Genomic DNA, 24,651 nt, shown 5'->3' on the forward strand with positions numbered 1-24,651 from the left:
CTCATGAGAGCAGAGTGGAGGAGCAGGATCACCTCCCTTGACCTGGTCATGCTGGTGGTGATACAGCCCAGGACACAGGGGGTTTCTGGGCTCAAGCCCATGCTGAAGCCAGCTCATGTTCTGACCCCCAGGCCCTTCTCCTCGGGCTGCTCTGAATCACTTCTCCGTGCAGCCTGTAGCTGTGCTTGGGATTGCCCCGACCCAGGGGCAGGAGCCTGCACTCGGCTTTGCTGAACTTCAGGAGGTTGGTCTCCTCTCCAGCATGTCCAGGTCCCTCTGGATGCCATCCCTTCCCTCCAGCACGCTGACTGCACCACACAGCTCGGTGTTGTCAGCAAACCTGCTGAGGGTGCTCGATCCCACTGTCTGTCACCGACAAAGATGTTGAACAGGGTCTGCCCCAACACCGACCCCTGAGAGACACCATTCCTCACTGGTCTCCAGTTGGACATAGAGCCACTGACCGCAGCTCTCTGCGTGCAGTCATCCAGCCAATTCCTTGTCCACCGGGTGTCCATCCAGCAAATTCACGTCTCTCCCATTTAGAGACAAGGACGTCATGTGGGAGGATGTTAAATGACATTTATTTGCTCCAGAGAGCACGAACGTGGCAGGAAGGGCCGGGGGCAGCTGCTCACTTGCGGGGGGAGGGCAGGCCCCGGAGGTGGTAGATCCAGGAGCCCCCAGGGCAGGAGACCACCAGCCTGCTGGTGACAGGAGCCGGGCCGCCCACGAAGGAGACGGTGATGGTGGTGCTGCTCTTGGCGCGCAGCACCTCGGGGGCCCTGACGGTGAAGCCTGGGTGCTTCACTGCGTATTGGAACGCCGTGGCCTTCCGGAAGACGTTCCTGAAGGAGATGGAGGTGGTGCCGCCGGCTGGGATGAGGAAGGGGCCCTGGGCTTCAGGGGGCAGCGCAAGGCCGATGAGTGGGATGCAGTACTGCCCGCCCAATGCAGAGCTGAGCTGCAGCGTGGCCTTGGCTTCGCCCAGGTGGCAGGGCTCAAAGGTCACTTCCACGCTCAGGTCCGAGCCCCCAGCACTGGCGGGTGCCGCACTGATGGATTTTGCCGTCTGGAAGTCGGCACAGTCGGTCTGTGCAGGGGAGACAAGAGACCATGGGGGGTGGGTCACAACAGCAGAGCCAGCACATCGGGAAGAACACGATGGTCCCCTGGCCCTGGCCTGGCCCACCCACACCACACTCCTGGTGAGTGCCTGTGGGGAATGGGCACGAGAACTGTGCAAACGTGCCCAGCAGGGACAACCCTGCACCCAAGCCCCAAGACGCCCGACTGCCAGCCCTGGGCTGCAAGGGGGAAGCAAGCCCAGGCACCGTGGCGCCTGCAGAAGCAGCTCCAACCAGGGCAGCAGACACGGGCCCGCAAGGGAGGACAGTGCAGCTGGTGACAAGCCCACACCAGTGGGAAGACCCCTGGGCTCACATGGCCACCCTGGCTCTGCCACCCCAAGCCAGAGGCACTTGGAGCCCTTGGTGGAGAGGGCTGGTGCTGGCCAGAGGAGCTGCCTCCCAGCCAGAGCCCCGGCAGCCGCGCTCACCTGTACGAGGTACTCGGTCTTCTGCTGGGCAAAATGCCGTATTTTGGTGGTGATGGTCTGACGGGAGCCCAGCCTGGTGCGGAAATACACGGGCTTCTCTGGCCTGCTCCAGGTGGCTTTCAGCTGCAGGGTGTAAAACAGAGAGCCCAAGTCGCTGCTCTGGAGAACCAGCTGCCCGCTGCTCTCACCCGTTTGCAGGGGCTGATACTCCAAGACAAGATCCGCCTGGGAGGAAGGAAGGAAAAAGCCACTTTGTCAGGCAGAGGCAGGGAACACGTGTGCCTGACAAGGGGCAGCTGGTCCCTGCTGTGCTCGGGCAGTGCCAGAAGGCTGGGCTGCCTTCCCCGCTCTGACTCCCCTCTCTCGGGCACAGCCTTGCTCCTTCTGGGGGACGGTTCACATAGGGACAGATCCCAACAGCTCACAGCCCTCCAGCACGATGCCAGAAGCTTCCCACCATAAAAAGCCCCTGTGCTCCCCCGGGGCACACACCAATTCCTGTCAATCCAGGCTGCAGACAACCCGGCTGTGCGCTGAGGTTTGTCCTGCAGCCACTCACAGCTGGAAGCACCACACTACATGAGGGGCACGTGGCACAAGGACCTGCCACGTGAGGCCCACTTGCAGCGTGTTCCAGGGGGCAGCAGGGCAGGCTCCACCAGCGCAGGATGATGCCCACTGGGGATATTCTCGCACACTGCTCCCTCTCTAGATCATCGGCAGGGAGCTGCCACCACGGAAGGAAGCCCCATATGGCTCCTTTCAGGCATCACCCTTCAAGAGCATCCCCTCCAGCCAGGAGCAGGGAGAGCAGAGGGAGCCGGAGGAGCTTTGCCCCTACCTTCGACTGTGCAGGGACAGTAAAGTGCTGGGGAACGCTGACGTCAGGCACTTTGCAGTTGATGTCAAACGTCACCGGGACAGGCAGAGGGTTGTCCACCTTGACGCTGGAGGACACTCTCTGCCGAACAGCGGTGCTCATTTGAACAGTGCCCATGGGTCCTGAAGCCACCGCCTTGAAAGTCACCATGTGGAACAAGTACTCTCCGGTTGTCTCATTGAGGAAGGTCACCTAAATCAGACAGAAAGGGAAGGGCTGCTCATACCACACATGAAAACAGACCCAAAAGAGCCCACTGAGCTCAGCGTCCTGCTTCCAGGAATGGCTACGAGCACCCACCGAGGAAGAGCACAGGACCACAGAAAGCACATGTGGTATTTCATAGGACCTGTGCACGTGGAGGTATGAAGAGGCGTGTAGCTTCTCAGTGAGCCAACAGCTCCTCGAAGGGCCCTGCAGACCAGTGTCCTCACTTACCTTTGCCCTGAAGACCCCTTCTTTGTAGGAGAGGAAGGTGAGCTGGTAGTCCTTCTTTGCAGAGCTTGGCACGTCCATGTAGGAACACCCCTGCAGCACAGAACTGCTTTCCAGGTTCTCTGGTTTGAGCATGTCAATAACCACCAGGAACCTGTGGGTGAGAAGGATGCAGTGAAGGTCAATAGGAAGGACTCCCATAGGACACTCATCGAGTGGGGGTACAATACAGCCCCTCTCACCCTCAGTGCCTCAGGCACAGGGCACCAGCTCTCATCCCCCTTGGAGGAAAGCCCTCCAGGGTGGCTCTGCACAGGCAGAACGTGGGTATGGGCAGACATGGCCAAGGAGAGGGACAAGCTTTCAGGAAGGAGCTTCCAGGCACTTCCAGACTTCCTGGGCTGGACTCACCTCTGTGGTCTGTGCAGCCAGTTGGACACAGGGATGAGCTCCGTGTGGCACTTCCTGCATGGAACCTGCCGGGAAATGGCCCCTGAACACCTGGGGGCTTCAGCAGTTCCTTCCAGGTGGTAGCGTAAGCCTGTCCCGTCCGGCAGGGGGAAGAAGATGGAGCCCTACAGACAACGAATAGGACAAGTCGGCTCTGGAGCACCCCTGGCCAGCCCCATGCCTCAGGCTCTCACTGCAGCACCTTCCAGCACGCCCAGCTGGCAGAGCTCTGCCTGCAGCCCTGTCCCGTGCAGGAGGAGGCACCAGCATCGCACCTGCTCAGAGCTGGTTGTGAGTGGGTGCATGGCCCACAGCACATGGCACAGCTACAGGACACAGAGGCAGCATCTCTGGGCAAAGCAAGGAGACACGGGCCCTGCAGCAGAGCTGCTCTGCACATCCCAACACTCCCTTCCTGGCCACACTCACCTGGGCACGTCCCTGCCAGCCTGTGCTCATGCAGGGACAGCCCTGGGCAGGGGGTGCCCGTCCCTGATGAGCTCCATTGCCTCAGTCCTGCTGGCCTTAGCCCAACAGCACTGCCCAGACAGCAGCCTCTAAGCTGGCACAACAGGGGCCCACCAGCCGTGGGCCATGGAAAGCTCATATCCATGCTCATTCTGGGTGCCCATGGATCCCAGACACCTGCCTCTGCCATCTCCTCTGCCTCCACAGCAGCTGAAAGCTGCAAGACTCCTCACGCAGGCTCTACATTAAAGACATGCTGAGCACGTGCAACCCTAAGGGCACAGATCTGCTGAGCACCCTGGAGATGGAGACCAGAAATCTCTGACCTCATTTCTGGCCTACTGTAAGGTCAGCTGGAGCGGGACAAGGACCCAGCAGCTCCAGCACCCCAGAGCCCTTCTGAACTGACCCCTTATGGCACAGAAAACATTGCAGAGGGGCCAGTCACCCCCATGTGCCCAGCCTGAGACCTGCAGGAAGGGCTCCTCCCACAGCTCCTGCATGACTGTCAAGAGATCTCTCTCGTTTCCCACTTGCCTGTTCACGGCCAGGAGGGCACTGAGAAACTGCAGGGCAGCTTTGCCCTTCTTGCTCCCTGCAAGCTGCACAAGGACAGGCACAAGTGGTTGTGCCCAGGGCTCGGAGAGCCTGTGCAGCCGTGCGCTGAGCGTGGGGGTCTCTGAGCCCCCTGGGCTGCCACAAGCAGCCACCAGGAGCTGCGCAGAACAAACTTCATTTCTTGGCCTTCAGAAAGCCTGGCTCTTTAGGTCAGCTGCTCCAACACGTTTGGTGTCAGGCCCGAGTTCCCATCTGCCCTTTGCCCGTGCCTGGCCCCCAGCCACCACAAAACCCAGCTTCCAACAGAGGGCACAGGACACCTTCAGCTTGGACAGGACCTCTGAAGGTCATCTCAGCCAACCTCCTGCCCAAAGCAGGGTGAGCTACAAGGGTCATGCCATGAGGGTCAGCACACGCTGGCACAGCTCACGTACCTGGTGCTTCTTGTTCTCAGAGCTCATGGTTAGGGGTCTGTAGGTGACCTGGTAGACCTTTTCTTTTTGCCTGGCCTCCAGATGGATAAATTCAGGCCCTTTCCAGTATTTCCCCTCAATGATGGGCTGCAGGGTCCAGGCCTCGCTGCTCGGGTTGGACAGGAGGATGGTCTGGCTCTGCCTCTCACGCACATGGCAGCTGAAAGTCAGGGTCTGTAACAGAGGAGCACAGAGGCTGCTGGGTCGTACCCACAACCCTTCCCACTCTTCTCATGCTGGCTCTGCACCAGGACCTGGAGCACAGGGAGCAGCTTTTCCTTGTCACATGCAAAAATTACGCTTTGGCCATAGCTTTTGGAGTAAATCAAGCTGGTTGCTCTTGAAGAAGGGAGCAGAACAAGCCTTTCGCATGCTGGGTGAAACGGGGAGTCCTGAAAGGAAACTCCTGTGCAAGGACAAGATCTGCAGCCACACAGCCCCTTCCTTCGTGGGCAGGAGGAAGAGGAGCTCCACGCTCTCTCTGGGAGCAAGAGCCAACAGCTCCCAGGCTGCCCCATCCCAGGGACTGGATGCAGATGTCTTGCCCCTTCCTACTGCTGAATGCCCTCCCCTGGCCCAGCAGGGGGGAGAAGTGTGGCTGCAGGTGCAGTGCTGGGATACAGTGGGGTGGCTCTGTGAGGAGGGTCTCAGAAGAGCCCAGCAGGGTGTTCCCATGGCACAGGTGCTGCAGTGCAGAGCCAGGACAGCTGAGCTGCTCACTGGAGGAGCAGCACCTTGAACAGGGGAGAAAGGCAATGACAGGGCTCAGGAATTCTGGCAATCCTGCCCAGCAGTTTCTCTCTGGGATACACCAGCACCAGCGAGTCTGTGCTCACAAGTGTCCTTCAGTTCCTGCCCTGGGAGAGATGTGGTGCAGATGCTGGGGTCCAGGGGCCCATCCTGTCCCTGCTGCGTTACCTCTTTGGGGCCAGGGGCCTCCACACAGGATCCTGCCAGCGTAAGCCGCAGCGCCTCACTGCCCTGGATGAAGCACCGCAGCCCCTCGTACTGGACAGCCTGGCTCAGCTTCGAGGGGCGGAAGGTCACAACCAAGGGCACATCCATCCCTGGGCTGATGTAACCCTTTGTGGGGCTGATGGAAAAGTCTGGCTTGAAGCTCTCCACGTCCCACATAAACCTTGCCGAGGAAAGCACAAGGACAGGAAAGAAGGATTAGCCACGGGGAGCTGTGAAGGCAGTGTAAGCCTCAGTGTGAGGCTCCAAGTCTCTTGTGGGCTTTCCCACCACATCTCAGGCCTGACCCTGAGCCACCTGGCAATAAGGCTTCAGGCTGGGCAGGACCTACTGCTTTACCTGACTCTCGTGTCGCCCGCGTTCCGCATGACGACGCGCCGGCACGTGTAGCTCTGCTGCACCACGGCTCCAAAGCTGAGCTGGTCCTGGTCCAGGCTCACGAGGCTGCCCTGGCAGGAGCCCCGCACCACACAGAGGGAGCGCACCAGCCCGCGGCACTCCAGCAGCACTTCCCCGCTGAACGGCTGCATGCGGCGCTTCGGGGAGAAGGTCACCTCCACTTTGCAGGTGTCTCCTCTGCCCTTCAGCTTTAGATCCTTGCTGGGCTTCAAGCACAGAACCTACCCGAAGAAATGAGTGGAAACTATTTCATCTGGCAAGCGAGCTGTGGAGCCTCCCTCACCACACTCAGGGAAGAGGCTTCCAATTCCTCTTCTGTCCCCACCAGCACTGCCCCAGTCCCACTCATTCCCTCCTAGGCATTCCTAGGGAATACCAAAGGTGTTTTCTACCATGTGTCCACCTGGTCACGCCGAGATCAACTCTGTCTTCTAAAGCTTTCACATACGTTCCAACAGAGCTGCAACTCTCCCTCTTTCAAGATTCACCTCCCTCACCTTTCCAGATCTAGAACACATGGCTGCATCCTGATGGATGTGTCTAAAACAGGCTAGAGGAATTGTGCTGCCTTCTCACTTCTGGCTCTTGGGGAGTCCTGGCACCAAGCTCAGCTGAAGCATTCACACTGCATGCATCTGCTGCCGGAGCAGTGCCAGCAGGGAGGACAGGGCAGGCACAGGCAGCCAGGGCAGACCACACCTGAGTCATTACCTACTAGCTCCCACCCACAGCAGCTCAGCGCTCCCTGCAGGCACACCAAAGTGCTCTGCAGAGAAGGAACGGGCCTTACCCCAGCTTCCTGCAACTCTGGCACGGTGGACGTGACCCTCAGCTTAAAGGTGAGAGGGGCTGCACTCTTGTTGGCTACGGTGACCATCTTCTTCACCGTCTGTCCAATGCAGACGTTTCCCAGCTTCACCACCTTTCCTGGTGGATCCACAACGTCAACCTGAGGCGGTAGGGATTGATATCAAGCCAAAGCAAAGAAGGAGAAAAGCCCTTCTGCCACTCTCGTGGCAGAAACCCAAACCATGGGAGGCTGGGGAAGAGATGAGGAAATGAGAAAACCATGCCGGTTGCCACCTGGAGTTTTAGCCTTTAATTTTCATCTCACCTTCATCTTTATGCCCGTTCCTTGGGCCTCAGCAGTTAGCTTCTCTCCTGCGGCACACGGCGGCAGCAACAAGCTGTTGGGGCTGTTGTCATCTTTTGGTGTCTGTAGGGGCTGTGCACAGAGGGAAGAGAAACCATAGGCAGGATGAGTTTCTTGACCTTCACCATGTGAGCAGGCTCCCCAGCCGAGCCATCCCCTCCCACATTCCTTCCCCCGAGGGGCAGGGATTATCCAAGTCCCTCTGCAGCCTGCCAGCAGAGCTGGCTAACCCTGGAAGGCCACCAGGCTTTGCCCTGCGCACTGCCCCCGTCTCCCTGCACAAGCCTGGCCATGCTGGAGTGCTGGGAATCTACAGGAGTGTGCACAGACCTTCCCCCTCACCTGCTCCTCAGCAAGGTGCTGCTGCTCAAACTGCACTGAGTAAACCTCACAGGGCTTCTTCACCACCACTGTCCCCTCTTCCCCATGGCTCTGGGGCAGCAGCGGTCCCAGCTCCAGCTCTGCAGGGATGGACTCCAGCCGTGGCTCCAGACCACGTCCCAAGACCGGCACCTGCAGGCGTTGGCTGCTCTGGCAAATCTGGATCTGCAGCTCGCCCCGGTAGCACTTCTGCAAAGAAGCAGCACAGAAAGCTCCTCCGTGAAGCCCCAGCTGACAGCACCTCCAAGTCAACAATCGCCCAGGGTCAGGGGTCTTGTCAGCACCTCCAAGCTGAACCCAAAACAGGTATTTACTTAGAGCAGGGGCTACAGCATCTGCATGGCTCTCAGGAACTGCAGCAAGTCCTGCTGTGGAGCATAACTGGACAGTTGGCTCCCAGGTGGATCTAAAATGGGCTATCAGAGGTTTTCACCTGGGCATGGGGGAGCGCAACGCTCATGAGAAAGGTCTGCTTCCTCAGACACAGTCCTGGCACTGCAGCACCAGGCAAACATCAGCTGTGTGCAAGAGGCACCTGAGCTCTCACTGGACACAAATAAGGATCATCTTCTCTGCTCAGTGCTTGCCTCTGGTCAAAGCCAGACACAAGACGCTGAAATCTCCATGAGCAATTGAGATCCCTGGGACTGTCCCCAGGCATGGAAGCACTTGTGTCCATCCTGTCACACGATACCAGTTTCCAAGTCACGGTGGCCACATGCAAACTGCCTTTGGGAATGCTCCATCATTTAAGCTGACTCCCGAACTGCTTGGGAACGTGCAGGGGAAACTGAGGCGCAGAAAGCTCCACGTGGAGGCAGAGCTCATCCCCCGCTCCCTGGGCTGGCCTCCCCTTACCACACTGCCCTGCCAGACCTCCTGGCGTGACACCCACCAATCTCACCTCTTCCGTGGGTGAAAAACGGACTTGGACGTGGCACTGCTGTCCTGGAGCGAGGCTTCCAGCTGAGGGCAGCACCTCAAAGCCACAGGGCACAGACTTCATCTCCTCCAGCAGCTTCTGGTGCTCGCTCCCTGGCAGATGTTTGTCCACCTGCGCACAGAAACCAGTGGCGTGAGGTCTCCTTGGTCTGTGAGGACAGACCCTCGGTTCCTGCAGTGCTCCGAGATGCTGGCACGGTGCAGGGAGCACCTTCATCCCACCCAGACGTGGCCACCACTGCCTAGAACTGGAGGGCAAACATGCTGGCAGGGCAGGCAGATGGGGAGGCAGTGTCCTCAGAGGAGGAATGGGTGAAGACGGCAGAGAAGTGAAGCATCAGCTAGTGAACAGGCCCAGGTGAACCAGCCTTGCTCTGTACCCTCAAAAGCTTCCTCAAGCGAGCTGCAGCCCAAGTGCTCAGGCAGCCAGAGGGGCACAAAAGGCAAGAGAGGCAAAGAGAAACCAATTGAGAGGTTGTGTGTTACACATTGTCTGTGCTTTACCTCCTGAACAGGATCAGTCATGCTGATGGACCATTTACAGGGGACCTGGAACGTGTTGTGGAGCTGGATGGTTTCTTCCTGGCACTGCCCACACTGGACAGCGGAGAACTCCAGCCTGTCCCTGGACAGGCAGAGGGACGGCTCAGCCACCATGGCACGGAGGCGGACCTGGAATGTGGGGCCTCCTCTGACCTACAGAAGGACAGAGCATCCAGTTGAGAGCCTACCCGATACTCGCTGCTGTGCCCAACCTGCTGCCTGCCCCAGAAGCTGGAGTACCTTGATGGGCAGGAGCACATCCACTTTTCCCAGGGGCACGTTGGCACTTTGTGGGTCGAAGCACACTTCAAATGTCTTGCTCTCACAGGAGGGCAGGTGCTTCACACGCTCCAGGCACACGCTGAAGCCTGAACACAGCAAAATAAAGCAGCTGAGATACACAAGCAACAGGAAATGGCTCAGAAGCACGGTAAGGCCACAGGGGTGTCCTGGCTGGCAGCTCTGGGAAAGACCCCTTTGCATCTCCAGAGAAGCTGCTCTTCTCCCTTTGGCACTGCCCAAAGCAAAAGGACTTTCACAGCAAGAATCCAGGGGTTGCATGGTAAAAAGCAATCACATTGCTTAAGGAACTCCAGCAATTCCTTCATCAGGCGTCTCAGGGAAGGATGCATAGACCTCTCCAAAGGAGAATTGCCACCTAAGATACCAAATGCTGGGGTGTTCCCTGGACAGCGGCTTAGAAGAGCTGACTGGCCACCCCGCAGAGACAGCAGTCACCATGTGGTGGAGCTGCAGCCTTACCTCAAGGCCTCTTTGGGAAGCCTGTTTCCATAGAGCAGAGGATCCCACAGGCCGGTCAATAAAGGCTGAGCAGAAGTGCTCTGGCACTATGAACTCTAAACAAAGCACTTCTGAACCACAGAGGGTCCATCTGTTTGCAACATAAACCCTCAGAGTGCACAAAGAAACTGGGATGATGCTCACGGGAGCCAAGAGCAGAAGATGCTGAGAGGCGATCAAGGTGATCAGCCCTTCTGGCCCCTGCAATCAGTTTCTAGGGCAGCCACAGGCAGAGCAGGTCTCTGGGCACTGCTCGCCAGAAGTCAGGCTCTTGAACAGGGCACCCAGCACGGGGGTACTAAGGAGGAAAAAGCTGTCCAAGGAAGTACTCAGATCTCCCCATGTCCAATGGCTTCAGCTGATGTGTCAGAGGTAGCTCCTTCAAGCCCCCATGAAGCCTCTCAACCACAGGTTACCTGTGTTATACAGGACATATCCATCGACACGGAAAGATGCAGGGAAGTGCCCGGTGTTGGTGATCTTCACCGTGTGTGTGTGGATGTCACCGGGAACGACATAGCCAAGGTCCAGGATGTATTCGGGCAGCTCAGCTCTGAAAGGAGGAGTAAGGACACTCTTGTCAACCCCAGCATGGCGTGGGCTGGAGAACCAAATGGAGTGGATAATTCTGTATTCACTGCTCTGAAAGCTCAAGCCAAGCCCAGGAAACCCAAGGCCTGAGCACCCAGTAATAACACTTGGCTAAGTCATGGGGAGTGCAGGGCCTAGGATTTATCAGCCACCAATGGGATCTTCGAGTGACTTTAAAGTGGGTACTGGACACAGTTCCTATGCTGCAAAAAGCCATTGCAGAGAAGTCCACTGCATTTCCACTGATCTCAATCAAACTGCTAAGCTGGTGTCCAGCCCAAGCCTGAAACTGCTTCAGGACCTTGTCATAGCATTTCCTTGCAGACGTCTTTTGGCAGGCAATCCCACTTGGTAAAGAGCATAAGGGATCTGGACCATTCCCTGCTCTTCCTGCTTAGGGGGGTCTGTTTCTTGGCACAAAGACACCAGCTTTGAGATGCCCCTTTCAGAGCTGGTCAGCAGGGGTGGTGCCTGTGCTGTCTGCAAGGGCTTGCTCGTCTGCACCCTCAGCTCTGAGAACAGAACCCAGCAACTGTGGGGAGGGGAGCACCTCCAGAGCTCAGGGGAGCACTGTGCAAGCGAGGACACCAAGCTGCCCACAGGGAACACATCATAGCTCTCAGCATCAGGCCCCTTCTGAAGTCCGCAGCTGTTCCCAGCTCTGAGACACAAGGAGGTCTCAGGAGCAGGCCTGCACTGCTGGCTGTTACCCTCGGGGCCCCTGCACACAGGCTACAGGACTCCCTACTAACTTGAGAAGCCTCCGATGGACACGCTGCTGAAAGGCAGTGTCCTCCGGGGGACGGGAGCTGAGAGCTTTCTGCTGCTCCACGGCATGTTCCTCCATCAGCATCTCCTCCATCTGCATCTGCAGCTGAGCATCCCACTGAGGAAAGTAAAGACAGGGGCTGCTTAGCAAAGGTCCTTCCCAAGGCACAAGCTTCTCTCAGGTGGAGGATCCCACCCTGCTCTTGTTGAGAGAGGCGATGGAGTCATTCTGTCTCACTGCTCAGTGTCTGGGACACTTCCTGCTCTCTCAGGCAGTATCATAGCTCCAAAGAAATGAACTCCAGTGTCTCTGCCTGCCCAGTTATCAAAGCTGATCTGGACAGATGGACAGACAAGCCAGAAACCTTCCAAAGCTCCAAGTATGTCCCTGCCCCCAGTTAGTGCCAAAGCAGCTTGGGCAAAAGCTCTCCTGGAAAGGGAACCATGAGAGAGCTGGAGCCTCTCGGAGATCCAGAACACAGCACAGCCTCAGGGTGCATTCAGGCTGCTGCTTTACACTCTGTAAAGCTGGCAGGGCTTGGCCAGTGAGCAACAAAACCCCCAGCACTGACCTGAATGTCCTTCAGAGCACCATAAACCCAACTGCTTGAGCACAGCCCTTAGCATCTCCCTGGGGTAGTCAGGAGCTGGTGCATCTCCAGGAGGGACAACTCCCAGAGGTGGGCAGCCCATGGGGCACGCTGAGCTGACACAGTCTGTGGCCAGGGCTGTGCAGGGAGGCACCCAGTGCCAGCAGAGCCCTGGGCACAGGGCCATGGGGCGCAGGGGCTCCAGTGACACGCAGGAGGGTGGCACGTGTGGGACAGGGCAGCAGCTCTACTCACCACGGTGCCCGAGTCGTCCATGCAGGGCTCGGCTGCCACAGCCTCCCCCAGAGCAATGGCCTCGTCTCTCTGGCTGCCTTTGTCCAGCTTTTCTTGGGCCTTTTGGAGGATCTTCTCATATTTGGTGTTGCCTGAAAGCACAGAACACCACCAATAGCAGTGGGGCAGCACAAATCCCATGGAAGACGGGAAGCCCCATTCCCCCAACACGCAGACACAAACCGCTCCAGCAATGGAGGGAAAGGCGATCCTGCTGCTTCTCACCCCCAGACGTCTTTCTCGCCACACAGGAGCATCTCAGCCCCACAACGTGATGCAAACCCAACCCTGTCAAAATCCCTGCCAGCCTCTCTTGCAGCTTCCCTGTGCTTTTCTGCCCAGCCCTCATCTTCCCAGACCTCTGCCATACGCTGGCAAGCTGTGCAGGATGGTTCCTGCGGCAAAGCCACACGGGCTCGTCTGCCAGAGACCAAGGAAGCAACCAGAGGGCTGAGTTTGCCTGACAGCCCTGAAACCTCCAGGCCTGGCGCAGGTGCCCATGAGCTGCCCTATGGGCATATGGCATGGGGGAAAGCAGACAGGCAGTGCTCACCTTTGATGTTCCTGGGCAGGTCCAAGTGGATCCTGGGAAAGGTCCCTTCTCCTTTCAGGCAGACTTTTTCTGGCTCCAGGTGACCCACTTGGATCTGGAAAGCCCTGCAGAAGACTCCAGGCACTCCTGGCAGGTAATAGACTCTCAGCACTTGCTGCTTGCCAGGTTCAACGTAACCCTGCGGGGCACAGAACATGGAGGGAGGTAGTGTACCAAAGAGGACTCAGTGGAGGGATGGCTCACACGACAGACACGCTGAGACAACAAGACAGCTTCTCATACATAAGGAAACATCAGACATCACCACCTCCAGCTTTCTTGTACCCAAACGCCCGAGTCTCCTACACCAAGATGCAGTATGTCCTTCAGAGGCCTCGCAAGGCTGCCCTCTGCTCAGCATGAGCACAGCTCTTCTGCTGACAGGGTTTACCCTCTGCTAGCCAGAGCCAAGGCACAACAAACCAAAGCTCTTTCACCAGCTGCTCTGCAAGAGCACCGAAGGGCCTGCGCTTCCAGCAGGGCCAGCAGCTCCTGGCAGCAGCTTGCAGGAGAGGACATCAGTGTGTCATCCCTCAGGCGGACAAGCACTGAGGAAGGTGGAAGCCACTTGGCCCTTTGCTTCCTCTTCCCATTGCAAAAGGGCACCAAGGCAGGAACACTGCTCCAGCTCTAAGACACCCAGGCAGGATGACAACTGGGATGGAGTGATGCTCCAGTGATGGCACAACCAGAGAGCTCAGCACTCAGCTCCAAAGAGCTCCCGCAACCAATCGTGCCTCCCACTGCTGGTTGCTGTAGGACAGCAGAGCCAGCAGGCGGCCAAGGCCATGTCAGGGGCTCCATTAGGATTGTGCTCGATGCACCTCCTCTGCCTCTGCAGCAATCGCTCACAGCCCCGTCTCTCCTGCCTGGTTTTGGACGGGGGTTGTGTGCTCATTCCCCCTATTTTCCCCCAAAACTCTCTCCTGGGCAGCCTGACACAGGCCGGGTGAAGCCCTTGTGCTACTCACCGTGCTGGGCACGACCAGGGGCACGCCAGGCAGAGGGCTGGCTGCAGTGCCTGTGCCAGGGCTCAGCACCACAAAGGCAAATCCCAGCTTCCCACTGTTCTGCAGGGTCACTGCTGCTTCCGTGACTTTGTTAAACACCTGAGGAGAGGACAGAAGAGCAGGAAGTTACAGGCACACATCTGCTGCTCACAGTTTCATTCCTCTTCCATTGGGTCGAAAGCAAAGGAACACAGCCCAGAAGCAGGGAGCGCACAGGAGAGATGGGCACTGGGCTCTCTGGGTTAACCTGGACAACCCGCTGACAGCAGGGTACCTCTGAGCCCTACACAGGGACAGGTATTTGTGGCAGAGGTGCAATTACAACCATGGAAAGATCAGGAAGAAACCAAGTAGGGGACACAAGCCCTCTGCACTTGAAGGTGTCACCCAACAGCGAGCTGAAACACAGGAGGAGGCACTGAGGCATTTCAGGAGAAAAGGCTCCTGCACACTAGTATTTGTGGGCAAAATACAAGCCAAAAGGGAGACAAACAGGGCAACACACACACGGCCAACAGCTGGAAACAGCTGTGGGGGTTGTAACTGGAAAGAAATACAGTGAGGGTTATTCTGGGACATTCTATCCAGCTACAGTGACTGGAAGCCCAAGTCAGCTGCTCCTTGGCCAATGAATCAGGAGCATTGAAAGAGAGCATCTCCTTGCACCTCTGGCTTTAGGAGCCCATCAGCGGATGGACATCTGAGGGACACATCCCTCTGGAGATCACCACTGGGATCCTGCCTGCCCCAGGAGGCAGCGTTAGTTCCCTCCAAGAGGAGGGATTCCCAGCTTTGGCCTGGGCTGGAGATGGCCATTAAACACCAGCTTGGAGCTATCACCCAAACACTGGACTTCCGAGCCACAGAGCCAGCAGAGCAGCTGGGAAGGGGGCAGAGCCCTCGAGCCGGGGGGGCAGCAGCCCACCGGTCATGGCTGGAGACAAGGAGCTCTGACAAGAGCAGCGTGCGGTACCTGCAGCCCGCAGTCGATCTCGGTGGTGTCCAGGAGGTAGCTGATGCCTGAGGCCTCCCCACGCAGAGCCACCTCGTAGCTGGGGCCTCCCTCCACCCTGCACAGCGCCGTGCCCTGGGTGACGCGGTTGGCGTGGCCCAAGAAGGTGAAGGTGACGCGCTGGCTCTGGCCCGGCTGCAGCTCACCCTGCAGCGGCAGGAGAGCGAACACCTGCAGGCAGGGGGGACAGATCCACACGTGGAGCAGGCAACTGGTGCAGAACAGCACCCTCGGCTTGGCCCAAAGGACAGACGTGGCTGCAGGAGCCTCTTCCTCAAACACAGGCAACATCATCCTCGTCTCACCCCGCAGCCATTCCTCTTACCAACGGAGACACCGTGGGAAAACCTTCTCCCACAGGCCCAATTAATGCAGTAGCTAATACACTACATTCATTTGTGGTGTCTCCTGGCAGCAAGAAATTCTCTCTGCTGCAGAACTTGCCCTCAAAAACACCTTTTCCTGCCCTCAGAAGAACACAAGACTGGGAGCTGAGAGCCCGTGGAGCCGGGCGCAGGATCCAGCCCAGATCCTTGCACTCCTGATGCTTTTCCCTGTCTCTGATTCACATCCTGCTCTCTGCAGATGCTGCAGCAAACGCTGCTGCAGGAATTTCCTACCCACCACTTGATGAGGACCAAGATGGGTAATGTCCTCCACAGCTGCCACACAAGGAGTGCTCTTGACGAGCCCTAGAACACCTCCCATGTGGCCTCTCCAATGACCAGCCATGTGCTTGTTAGGACATGAGGCCACTCTGGGAGCAGCACCCAGGACACCAGTGGGACTGGGAGGACGTAAACTGCTTGCTACACTGGAAACGTGCAAGTGATGCAGATTCCCACTTACCTCCTCCACACCCAAGGCCAGGGGCTCTGTCTCCATGAACCTGCAAAAAGAACACAACTTGCTCAGGGACCTTGCAGTGGCAGGCAGGGAAGTCTGCACAGCAGCTCCTCAACAGGATGGGGCCCCTGGGTGGGCTATCAGTGCTGTGAGCTCAGTAATGAGCTCCAAAACTGGGATGGAGCAGGTCAACAGCTGGGGGATGACACTGGTATCGCAGCAGTGCAGGCAGCTGGCAACTGCTTGTCTCCAGATCTGCTGTCTTCCTGCTGTGTGATTCTCAAGATCCATTCTGTCACTGGAGAAAACACCTTGGTGCAAAGGCTCAGCTCAGCTTTGAGCTCCCAGAGGTCCAAGGGTAAGGGTTAGGGTTACTCTGTCTCTAACCACCTAGGTCTACAACAACAGTAACCGTGAGAGATTCATGGCTCAGAAGTCAGAGAAGGGGCACACACTGGTGTGCACTGGGTATGTCCAACCACACAGCAGCAGTTGGATTGTGTTGCTCATATGATCATTCTGCCCCAGGTAGCAGCAGTGACCAAAGAGCAAGGAGGAAAGAATGGGCTGGACAATTAGAAGGAAAACAATGTAAGCAGCACACGAAGTCTTGTTGAGGCAGAGAAACAGCATTTTTCTCTCCTGACCAGAAGAAATGTGTGTGACTGATCCTGGGAGTCTCTGATGACCGGCTCCAGCAAGGTTAGAGGCAGGGAAAGTTCCAGTCTTTGATCTCACCTTCATGAGACCTGATGGTTGATTCCCTCCATGGCAGACTGGGTTAGAGCTGACAATTTAGAATACCAACAGTGCTTAGTGTGGACCAGAAATAACATCTGACATGCTGCCCTTCTGTAGGCTCCTAATGAGCACTTTGAGGTGGGAGCACCTTGGAGACCATCTTCATTTCCAGCTCCGGCACAGAGCATCCCACAGTGTTTGCCGAGCGCCCCGGAGAGGGCACAACACTGCTTAACGGCCGTGAGAGCAGCAGAGGAGCTCTCCTCACGTCCACAGCACTAAGGAGCAGGAGGGGGCCCTGCAAACCCTCTGGAGGGGTGGACGCCCCTGGGCAGGGGTGGGACAGAGGCTGTGTCCTGACCAGGTGCTCAGGACCCTCCGCTGCCAACAATGCAGCGACTCAGCACCCACCACAGAATAAGCACCTGCAGGCTCAGGCCCAGCAAAGCCAATTCAAGCAGAGACAGGGCAATGAACAGCTGAAAACTGATTCACATTCACACGTCCAAACACCTAAACTGCTTCCAATCAAAACTAAGAATAAAGAGAAACAGGCCGCTGGCCAACAAGTGGCTGCAGAGGAAAGCAAGTCCACACAGGCTTCGCTGTCATGTGCTTGTTTCTCTGCTATTAGAAAACACATGCATTGTTCTATCACATCGAAATCCATCTCTAGATTATCTATTAAACTAGAAAGATTTCTAGCAAATCTATTTAATCAAAACTAGATTTTCCCTTTAGCTTGGAATTAAAGCCTGATCTAAGTTACAGGAGAGCACAAGGGGCTCCCAGCAGAGCTGACAGCCCTGCTCACCTCCCTCCAGCTTTTTCAGACTTGCCTCTGCATTTGAGGGTCTGCTCTTGAAGGTGCCGTGCATCAAGAAGGGCCCCAGTGAAGACTTGGTGTTACTTGGTAAGACACAGCTGACAATGGGACACCGCAGTGCCCTGGTCCTCTCCCCCGAGCCCTCCTAATAGCCACAGCTCATCTCCAGTTCCCAAGAGGTCACCTCCTCCGACTCAGATCCCAATTCCCTTCACACCTTGATCAGCTTCTTGATCAGCTCTCTTGTTTGTAATAGCAGCACTTCAATGCCCCATGGTGAACTTTGCTGGGTTTCCTAGGGCATTACGGAAAACCACTTGCTACTCTCCTTCAAACTGCCCACACCAGACTTTTGTACTATGTTGAGAAGCCACAGCAGGAGGAGCACTAGGAATGTGCTTCTAGATGTGCTTCAGCACCACTACAGGATTGCTCTTGGGCTTGGAAACCACAGACCACTGCTGAATGGTCCTCCTCCCCAGGGATGTCCATACAAGGGCTCCCTCCAGCATCTACAGCTGGACCTAAAGCCACAGCAGAACCTGCCATTCCTCTCTAAAACTCTAAACAGCTCTTCTGTGAATGTGACGGACAGTTCAACAGATGAACACTCACTTCAAGGGTGACAACAGATGGGGTTAGCAGGGAAGGAGAAGAGGTCACCTTCTACATCTGCTTGTCCAAGTGCCAAAGCATGGCTTTGTAGCTGCAGAGATAAAGCAGGACTCCAGCTTATGGCTATGTGAAAAGGGACAGCAGTGTCCTACAGTCCCAGCTTGGCTGGAGAATGCTGTCTCCTTCCCAGCATCAAGCTGGTGGAGAGCACCTGTTCCCTGAGCACCTTGGCTCAGCACATCTGAGAGAAGTGTGATTTCCTCAAGGGAAGGTTGAAAACAATTTGGCAGATCAGGCAAACGGCCTCGGGCTTTGCAAACCACAAACAGGACATCAGGAAGAAGAGCTTCCAGGAGAGGGAGAGGTGCACATACCTCACTGGGTTCACCTGGCTGTCCTTCAGGAATGACCAGTGGTACTGGACAACCAGTGGGCTGCAGTTGGTCATCTCCATGTAACGCACATCTTTGGTGTCATTCAAGATGCAGCCAAAGTCCAGGGCCGTGGTCTGGATCTGAAGGTTCGGGAAGTAGACTTCTCCCCGAACGGTCACCTGCTCTTCATGAGGATGCTCCAGGAACTTGACCTTCAGAGCCTTCTCTGCTGCCCGGATAAGCAAATCCTCCTCATAAGCAGGGTTAAATCCGATGCAGAGCTGAAGTTCCTCCCCTGTCTTCAGCTTCATGGGCTGCAAGGAGATGCAGACAAAATGTTCAATGTGTGACCCCAACACGGGCTTCTCACTTCATCCTTCATTTTCTTTACAGTGTCTGACCAAGCCCCACACTTTTGTCTGAAGCTGTCTGAGGCTCACGGTTCTCTGCTCTGCACCAATACAAGACAAATCCACATTGGCCTCCTGAATTCTGGATCCGCAGAAGCCACGTGCTAAACACGACCAAAGCAGCACTCTGGCATCCAGGCCTTCGCCCTGACTCTGGAGGAACTCCTCTAGCCTGCAGCACAAGCGCAGTGGCTTTGCAGCCTCACCCATGCAGGTGCTGATCACTGGCAGGGCACACAAACGGTGGCTGGACCTATAACAACACATGCCTCACAGAGCCCATGCCCAACACCTTCTGCAAACACCAGGGAAGGAGCCAGACAGCAGCTGGAGAAGCCCACCTCAGCCTTCCCAAACGCAGGACTGCCCTCAAAGCCAGCAAGCTGTTCCCCAGCTTACCTGAGGATGGCTGCTGGAGAGCTGGCATGCTGTCCAGGAGACACCTTTCCTACAGCTTGCCCAGACCTAGTTACCTGCTCCCTCCTCCTCCTGTCTTCAAGCCAGGAGGTCTCTTCCCCATTCAGATGGCATTCTGTTTCCTTCAGCAGCTCATTTTATATCTGATTTACCTCGGGCCAGTTTACTGCAGACTCTACAGAACACACTTCCCTGCTGGAGGACCTCCCAACAGAGACACACCACCACATTCATCCCTCTTCAAAGCCCAGCAGCAAGAAGGTCCAGGGCTGCTCACCTGAGCATCTGCAGGCAGAGGCTGCTGGTCCACAGTGCAGATGGAGAAGGGCTGCTCTAAGGTGAGGACCACGCTGAGGGGCAGGGAGCAGATGTTCTTTAAAGACAGAGGCTTGTACTGAAGAGTCAGGACATCACCGGGATGCTACAGAAACAGGAGACAAGAGAAAATGAACCTGAAGTGGCCATGGACCTCCTCCCCTTCAGATGCGTTTCAAATTTTCCAACCCCAAAAGTGCATCCATCTCTATTGACTCTTTTGATTGGTTTCTACCCCTCTGGAAAGTTTGTCCTCCCACCCTATCAGACACTTTCACGTTTAGAACCCACAGCATCCCTCAGGGGACAGGGAAACAGTCTCACATACAGAGGAGGGAGCAGGCCCCCAGAGGAGGCAGCTGCTTCAGCAAGATCCAAACCAGAAAGTGAACCCAGTCTGGCTCCACTTGTGTCTCCTCTCCTGGGCAGAGAGACACACAGGCACAAGGCACAAGGCCATTTCCACTCACATACAGTAGTTCCTTACCACCTGATCAGCTCTGCCAGGCCCGTAAGGCAGTGATGCTGCTCAGAAGAAACAAGCAAGCAGGATATGGCCTGCAGCAGAGAGCCTGCAGCAGCCCGAGGTCAGCTTTGAACATTCACGGGCACATGCAGACAGCTCCAAACCTCAACAGGCTGGCCTCAACCTGCTGCCCCTGCTCCAGTGACAAGATGGTGCAGTCTCAAAGCTAAGCTCAGCCTAAGCCTTTTCCTCCTGTCCATGCATTGCTCTGGCCTTCCTGCACAGTTTATCTAAACTAGACAGTCTTCGGGAAATTAATTCTGATGTATTGACATCCAACTCCTGCACTGTCATAGCACTCAATACACGGGAGCATGTGGCATCAAGCAGACCACAGGCAGACAACAGGGGGAGCTGAAAACTTCCGATTAGATGTGAACTGCCTGCTCACAGCATTTGTGCCTCTCTGGAAGCCTGGGAACCAGAGGAGAGACCTGAAGCCACAGAAACTAAATCACAACCTATCGGCTCTTTTACAGACACCTCGCACGAGGGGGAAAGATGATGCAGGAGTCGGGATCCAGAGACTAAAGGGCACACACTTTGCACTGGTGCTCTCATCACTGCAGCTGAAGGGCACCCGTGGGTCCTTCAAAGAAGGTGAGGCTTGGGAAAGGCAAAGAGGCACCATCCATACCGACAGCAGGGAAGGAAAAGAGGCACAAGAGATTCCAGTTTTCCCTCATCAGCTTGAGGAGTTGACAGGAATCGCAGGTTTTCTCAGCTTCCCTACACCATCGCTGCTCAGACATCACCACACCTCGGAAGATCCTCAAACCCCTGAGTACAGACACTGGTGTCTCTCTAGAAGGGGCCATGCTCCCCCTCGGCAGAGCAGCTGTAATCTCAGTTTTACCTGGCTCAAGCTAGAGAACAGCCTCATCTCTAGCAGCATCCTCACTCCTTTCACCACCACCTCAGGGAGGGTGAGGAGGGATGTGCTCCCCACCTGCAGCCCCAGCACACGAGCTGGCTCTTCCAAAGCCCATGCTGCTCTCACGGCTCCCACATCTTCAGCCCGTGCCCTTGGCTCAGCAGCTCAATTCTGTCTCCACATCAAGAAGGGCACAACAGAGCTGCGGACACTGTCCCCAGCCCCACAGGGGGGAAATAATGATCTCGGCATGCATGACAAAAGCTTGGCCTGGCTCAAATCCAGAGCTAAAGCTCCGTGGACTTGGAGAAGCTCTTGAACTTCCTCCTTTGGACACAGGCACACCCCAGCCACACCAGTCAGTGCCAGGATGCAAGCCAGAGACTCACCTTCTCCACCCGGAAAGTCATTTCTCTGGTGGATATTTGCAGAGCAGGAGCAATGAACTCGCACGTGACGTCCACCTGCATGATCAGATTCTTCACTCCCTCCTTGCCCACCATGGTGTGACACAGCAGCTTCTCCTTCACCACCTGCATGCGAGTCACACGGCACACAGGGGTCTTATCAGGGAGTCCAGAAAACACACTGTGTTTGTGAGCCACCCACCCACAGACCCCATTCCTGCAGGAGGTTACAGCCATCGCTCTCCTCAGGAGCCCTCTCTTCTTTATATGCTGCATCCTCTTTGTTCTGTGCTCACACGTCCCTCATGTTACAACTCGGCCGCCCCAAAAGGCCCTCAGGAGTCTTGTGCTGCCTGCAGCTGCCAGAACAATCCCTGCCCCAAATGATTATTGCTTTGGTTTGTCCCACTGCCAAGCAAAATGCTTACCGAAAGCTGTGGGAACTCATTAAAAAAAACCAAACCAGCCTGTATGAAGGGAAACAGCTGATAGAAAGATCAATGCCAGCAAATCCTCCCTTGCAAGTTTAGTGGAAAGGATCTGAGGGAAAACCCCAAACAGCCAGCCTGCCTTCCTAGCATGTACTGTGTCCTCCTAGGGCTGGCTTTAAACCAAACCTCCCCAGGAAAGAGATGCCTTCCACTTGGCACGGAAACCCTCTACTTAAGCTGGATGCTCTTACATCCAAGACTTCTCCTGGTTCCTCACGGTTTCACTTCCCCACATTCCTCCCTTTATTCCTCTCTCTTCCCTCTGATACACCACAACACAACTCCTCCACAGAGCCTACAGACTTCAGAATCACCTGTGCTGCAAGTACAACGCAGGCTCTTCGGCTTCTAACCAACCTCAAGGGTATGAAGTTCTCAAGACCCAGGGAAGGTGGAAAACCCAATCCCAGGGTCTTGGCTTGGACTGCAGGAGCCGGGTAGCCACAGCTGAGCTCACAGATGCCCATTTGGCTTTCTAGGCAAGACTCCCTCACCAGTGGCCTGATCATTTCCTTGCCGGTACTTTCTTCCCTCTTCAGCAAAGCCTTATGGGCTCAGGACTGCACAGGGACAGTCCCATCAGAGGCAACCAGCTGAGAAATCAAGTCCTCCTCAAGCTACCACTGAGGCAATCCTTTAAAACACCTCTCAGACTCTAGTAGCAGCAGGAGCTTAATGCACATTTATTCCCCATTCACTTAAACACTTGTGCCCAGTGCTCCTGGAGCCAGGGAAGCCACACCAGGGGCAGATGGCAGCTCCTCTGCACAGCTGCATTTCCCTCAGAAACAAGGGTCCAGGGAGGAGAACACTCAGTGACCCTGCTGAAATCTGCCCCTCTGAGCTGCCACCCAAGGCTGCTGCAAGACCTGCCTGCCCTTGGGACACTGGGGCTGGCTGAGGGACCGGGCGACCCGTGATGGAAATACTGACACAAGTCAAGCTGTCAGTTCTACTGAGCCCTGGAACAGTTTCCCATGTGGACGGGCATCATTCAGATCATTCCAGCTGGCACACTGGGTTCATTTCTCTCGTCCCGCTCTCCGTGCCAGACAAGCTCCTGGCCCATGTTTGCCTACAGAGGAAAATCAATGCTGCTCCCAGACACTCCCTACCTTCCTGGGTGCTTTGTTTCACTCGCTGCTTCCCCACACACACAACTTGCCATTGCTCTAGTTACTTTCTGCCTGGGCTCCCAGTCTACCTGAGAAAACTGGGGCTGTGCAGCCTGGAGAAGAGAAACTGCGTGGAGACCTTGGAGCAGCCTTCCGCTATCTGAAGGGGGCCTACAAGGATGCTGGACATGGACTCTTCTGCAGGGACTGCAGCAACAGGGCAAGGGGTAATGGATTTAAACTCAAACAGGGGAAGTTCAGGTTGGAGACAAGGAAGAGGTTCTTTACTGTGAGGACGGTGAGGCACTGGCACAGGTTGCCAAAGCAGTGGTGAATGCTCCATCCCTGACAGTGTTCAAGGCCAGGCTGGACAGAGCTTGGGGCGACAGTGCCTTCAGGCCATGTTTTGCTACCAGCAAGTTGGCTTTATGGTAGCCATGGAACTCAAAAAGCCTCAGCAACCGATGGTGGCGAGCACAGAAAGCAACTGGTGCTGCCACGGAAACTTATGGCAGGAAACCAGGTTCTCAGAAGCACTTGCCCCTTTGCTCAGGCAAATGTCAAGGGACTGCAGAAATGCCCCAATGTGGTACTCACCTGGGGGGTGCTGCAGGAGCCTTCCAGCAGCATCTCTGCTGTCTGGCCAGGCATCAGCTCCGTCCTCAGCGGCTGCAGCTTAAACACGGGGCTGCAGGAGGAAACCTTGTCCTTGGTGTTACTGATGGCAGGGAGATGCTCATGCTGCTCAAGTGCGGTGCCACCTTCTGTGGTCCAATAGAGCAGATGGGCACGTCGTCCTCTGTTTGTCATCTTGAAGCGGTAACAGCAGGGATCCACGCTAGAGGAGGAGCAGAGACACAAAATGGCAGGGAGCTGCTATTTGCCAGTGGTCACCCAGCTTCAGCATCCTGAGGGCACGACCTCACTGCACACTCGGCAACAAAACCACCTCCAAGAAGCCTGACTGAGCGCAAAGCTTCACCAAAAGCCAGACCTTGCCTGCCCCTGGGTTTGTCACCATCCAGCACCTGCTCTGCTTGCACCCAGCAAGGAGGAGCATCATAAAGAGCCTGCCCCAGATGCAAGTGGGTGGAGGAACAGCCTGGCTGCCATTCCACCTTCCCCTTGGGAGCTGCTGTTCATGCCTCTGAGGTGTCTCTTAGGAAGCATCCAACCCTCATTGCCCCCAGTGTACCACCCTTTGGTGGCAGCTCTGCAGCCGACAGCAACGGCAACAGCTCCAAACTGAGCCCGCAGGCAAAGACACAAAAAGGGGACAGAAGACAACGACATGAACCCCATGGACACTGTCCCCTCCACTCTGCAGCCAGCTTGTGGCTTGTGGCTGCACTGAGCACAGGAAACTCTGGACAAGCACCAACCTCCCTGCAATGTCCCTGCTTACGTGGATGGCTCCTGGGTGCATATTTTACCTCTCCAAATCTATCCCAAGTACTTAAGGGAGGATTAACCTGCTCTTTCTACCCCAAGAATACAGGTATCAGAGCAGCACGGCCCCTCTTGGCAGCCACAGAAAGGAAGAGGCACCCCAAGAAGACTGTTCTTCTTGTCTGAGGAGGTCTCCAACCAAGGCAAACAGCACTTTTTTCCTCCTGGCTTTAAGAACATGCCTGGTTTCAGACACACACGTTGGTACCACCGAATCCTCTCCTTCCAGCTCAGCAATTTCAATTAAGACTCTTCATTTATCCCACTCCACCTCAGCAGATCTCCACACTTCCTCCCCCTTCCAGAGCTGCTCCTGCATCCACCCTCGCTTGCCCTTGCCTCGGGAAGCAGGCAGGAGAAACCAGGAAAGAG

At 56.2% G+C, this 24,651-nt stretch overlaps 1 protein-coding gene across 1 annotated transcript in view; it reads right to left on the reverse strand.

The window, feature by feature from the left end:
• Nucleotides 1–576: 576 nt before the first annotated feature.
• LOC117438713 (hydrocephalus-inducing protein homolog) overlaps nucleotides 577–24,651 on the reverse strand; it is a 40,352-nt gene continuing 16,277 nt past the window's right edge. Inside the window, 25 exon segments of the mRNA XM_034074155.1 lie at nucleotides 577–1,093; nucleotides 1,559–1,783; nucleotides 2,400–2,630; nucleotides 2,877–3,027; nucleotides 3,285–3,448; nucleotides 4,784–4,996; nucleotides 5,741–5,960; nucleotides 6,137–6,417; nucleotides 6,987–7,145; nucleotides 7,311–7,421; nucleotides 7,815–7,919; nucleotides 8,635–8,784; nucleotides 9,177–9,368; nucleotides 9,456–9,583; nucleotides 10,433–10,569; nucleotides 11,360–11,493; nucleotides 12,221–12,351; nucleotides 12,813–12,990; nucleotides 13,823–13,960; nucleotides 14,835–15,044; nucleotides 15,723–15,762; nucleotides 18,276–18,589; nucleotides 19,380–19,523; nucleotides 21,207–21,350; nucleotides 23,428–23,668. Of these exon segments, the coding sequence (XP_033930046.1) occupies nucleotides 635–1,093; nucleotides 1,559–1,783; nucleotides 2,400–2,630; nucleotides 2,877–3,027; nucleotides 3,285–3,448; nucleotides 4,784–4,996; nucleotides 5,741–5,960; nucleotides 6,137–6,417; nucleotides 6,987–7,145; nucleotides 7,311–7,421; nucleotides 7,815–7,919; nucleotides 8,635–8,784; nucleotides 9,177–9,368; nucleotides 9,456–9,583; nucleotides 10,433–10,569; nucleotides 11,360–11,493; nucleotides 12,221–12,351; nucleotides 12,813–12,990; nucleotides 13,823–13,960; nucleotides 14,835–15,044; nucleotides 15,723–15,762; nucleotides 18,276–18,589; nucleotides 19,380–19,523; nucleotides 21,207–21,350; nucleotides 23,428–23,668 (4,600 nt within the window). The 3' untranslated portion in view covers nucleotides 577–634.

This window comes from Melopsittacus undulatus, unplaced genomic scaffold (genome assembly GCF_012275295.1).
Source record: "Melopsittacus undulatus isolate bMelUnd1 unplaced genomic scaffold, bMelUnd1.mat.Z mat_scaffold_56_arrow_ctg1, whole genome shotgun sequence".
NCBI lineage: Eukaryota > Metazoa > Chordata > Aves > Psittaciformes > Psittaculidae > Melopsittacus > Melopsittacus undulatus.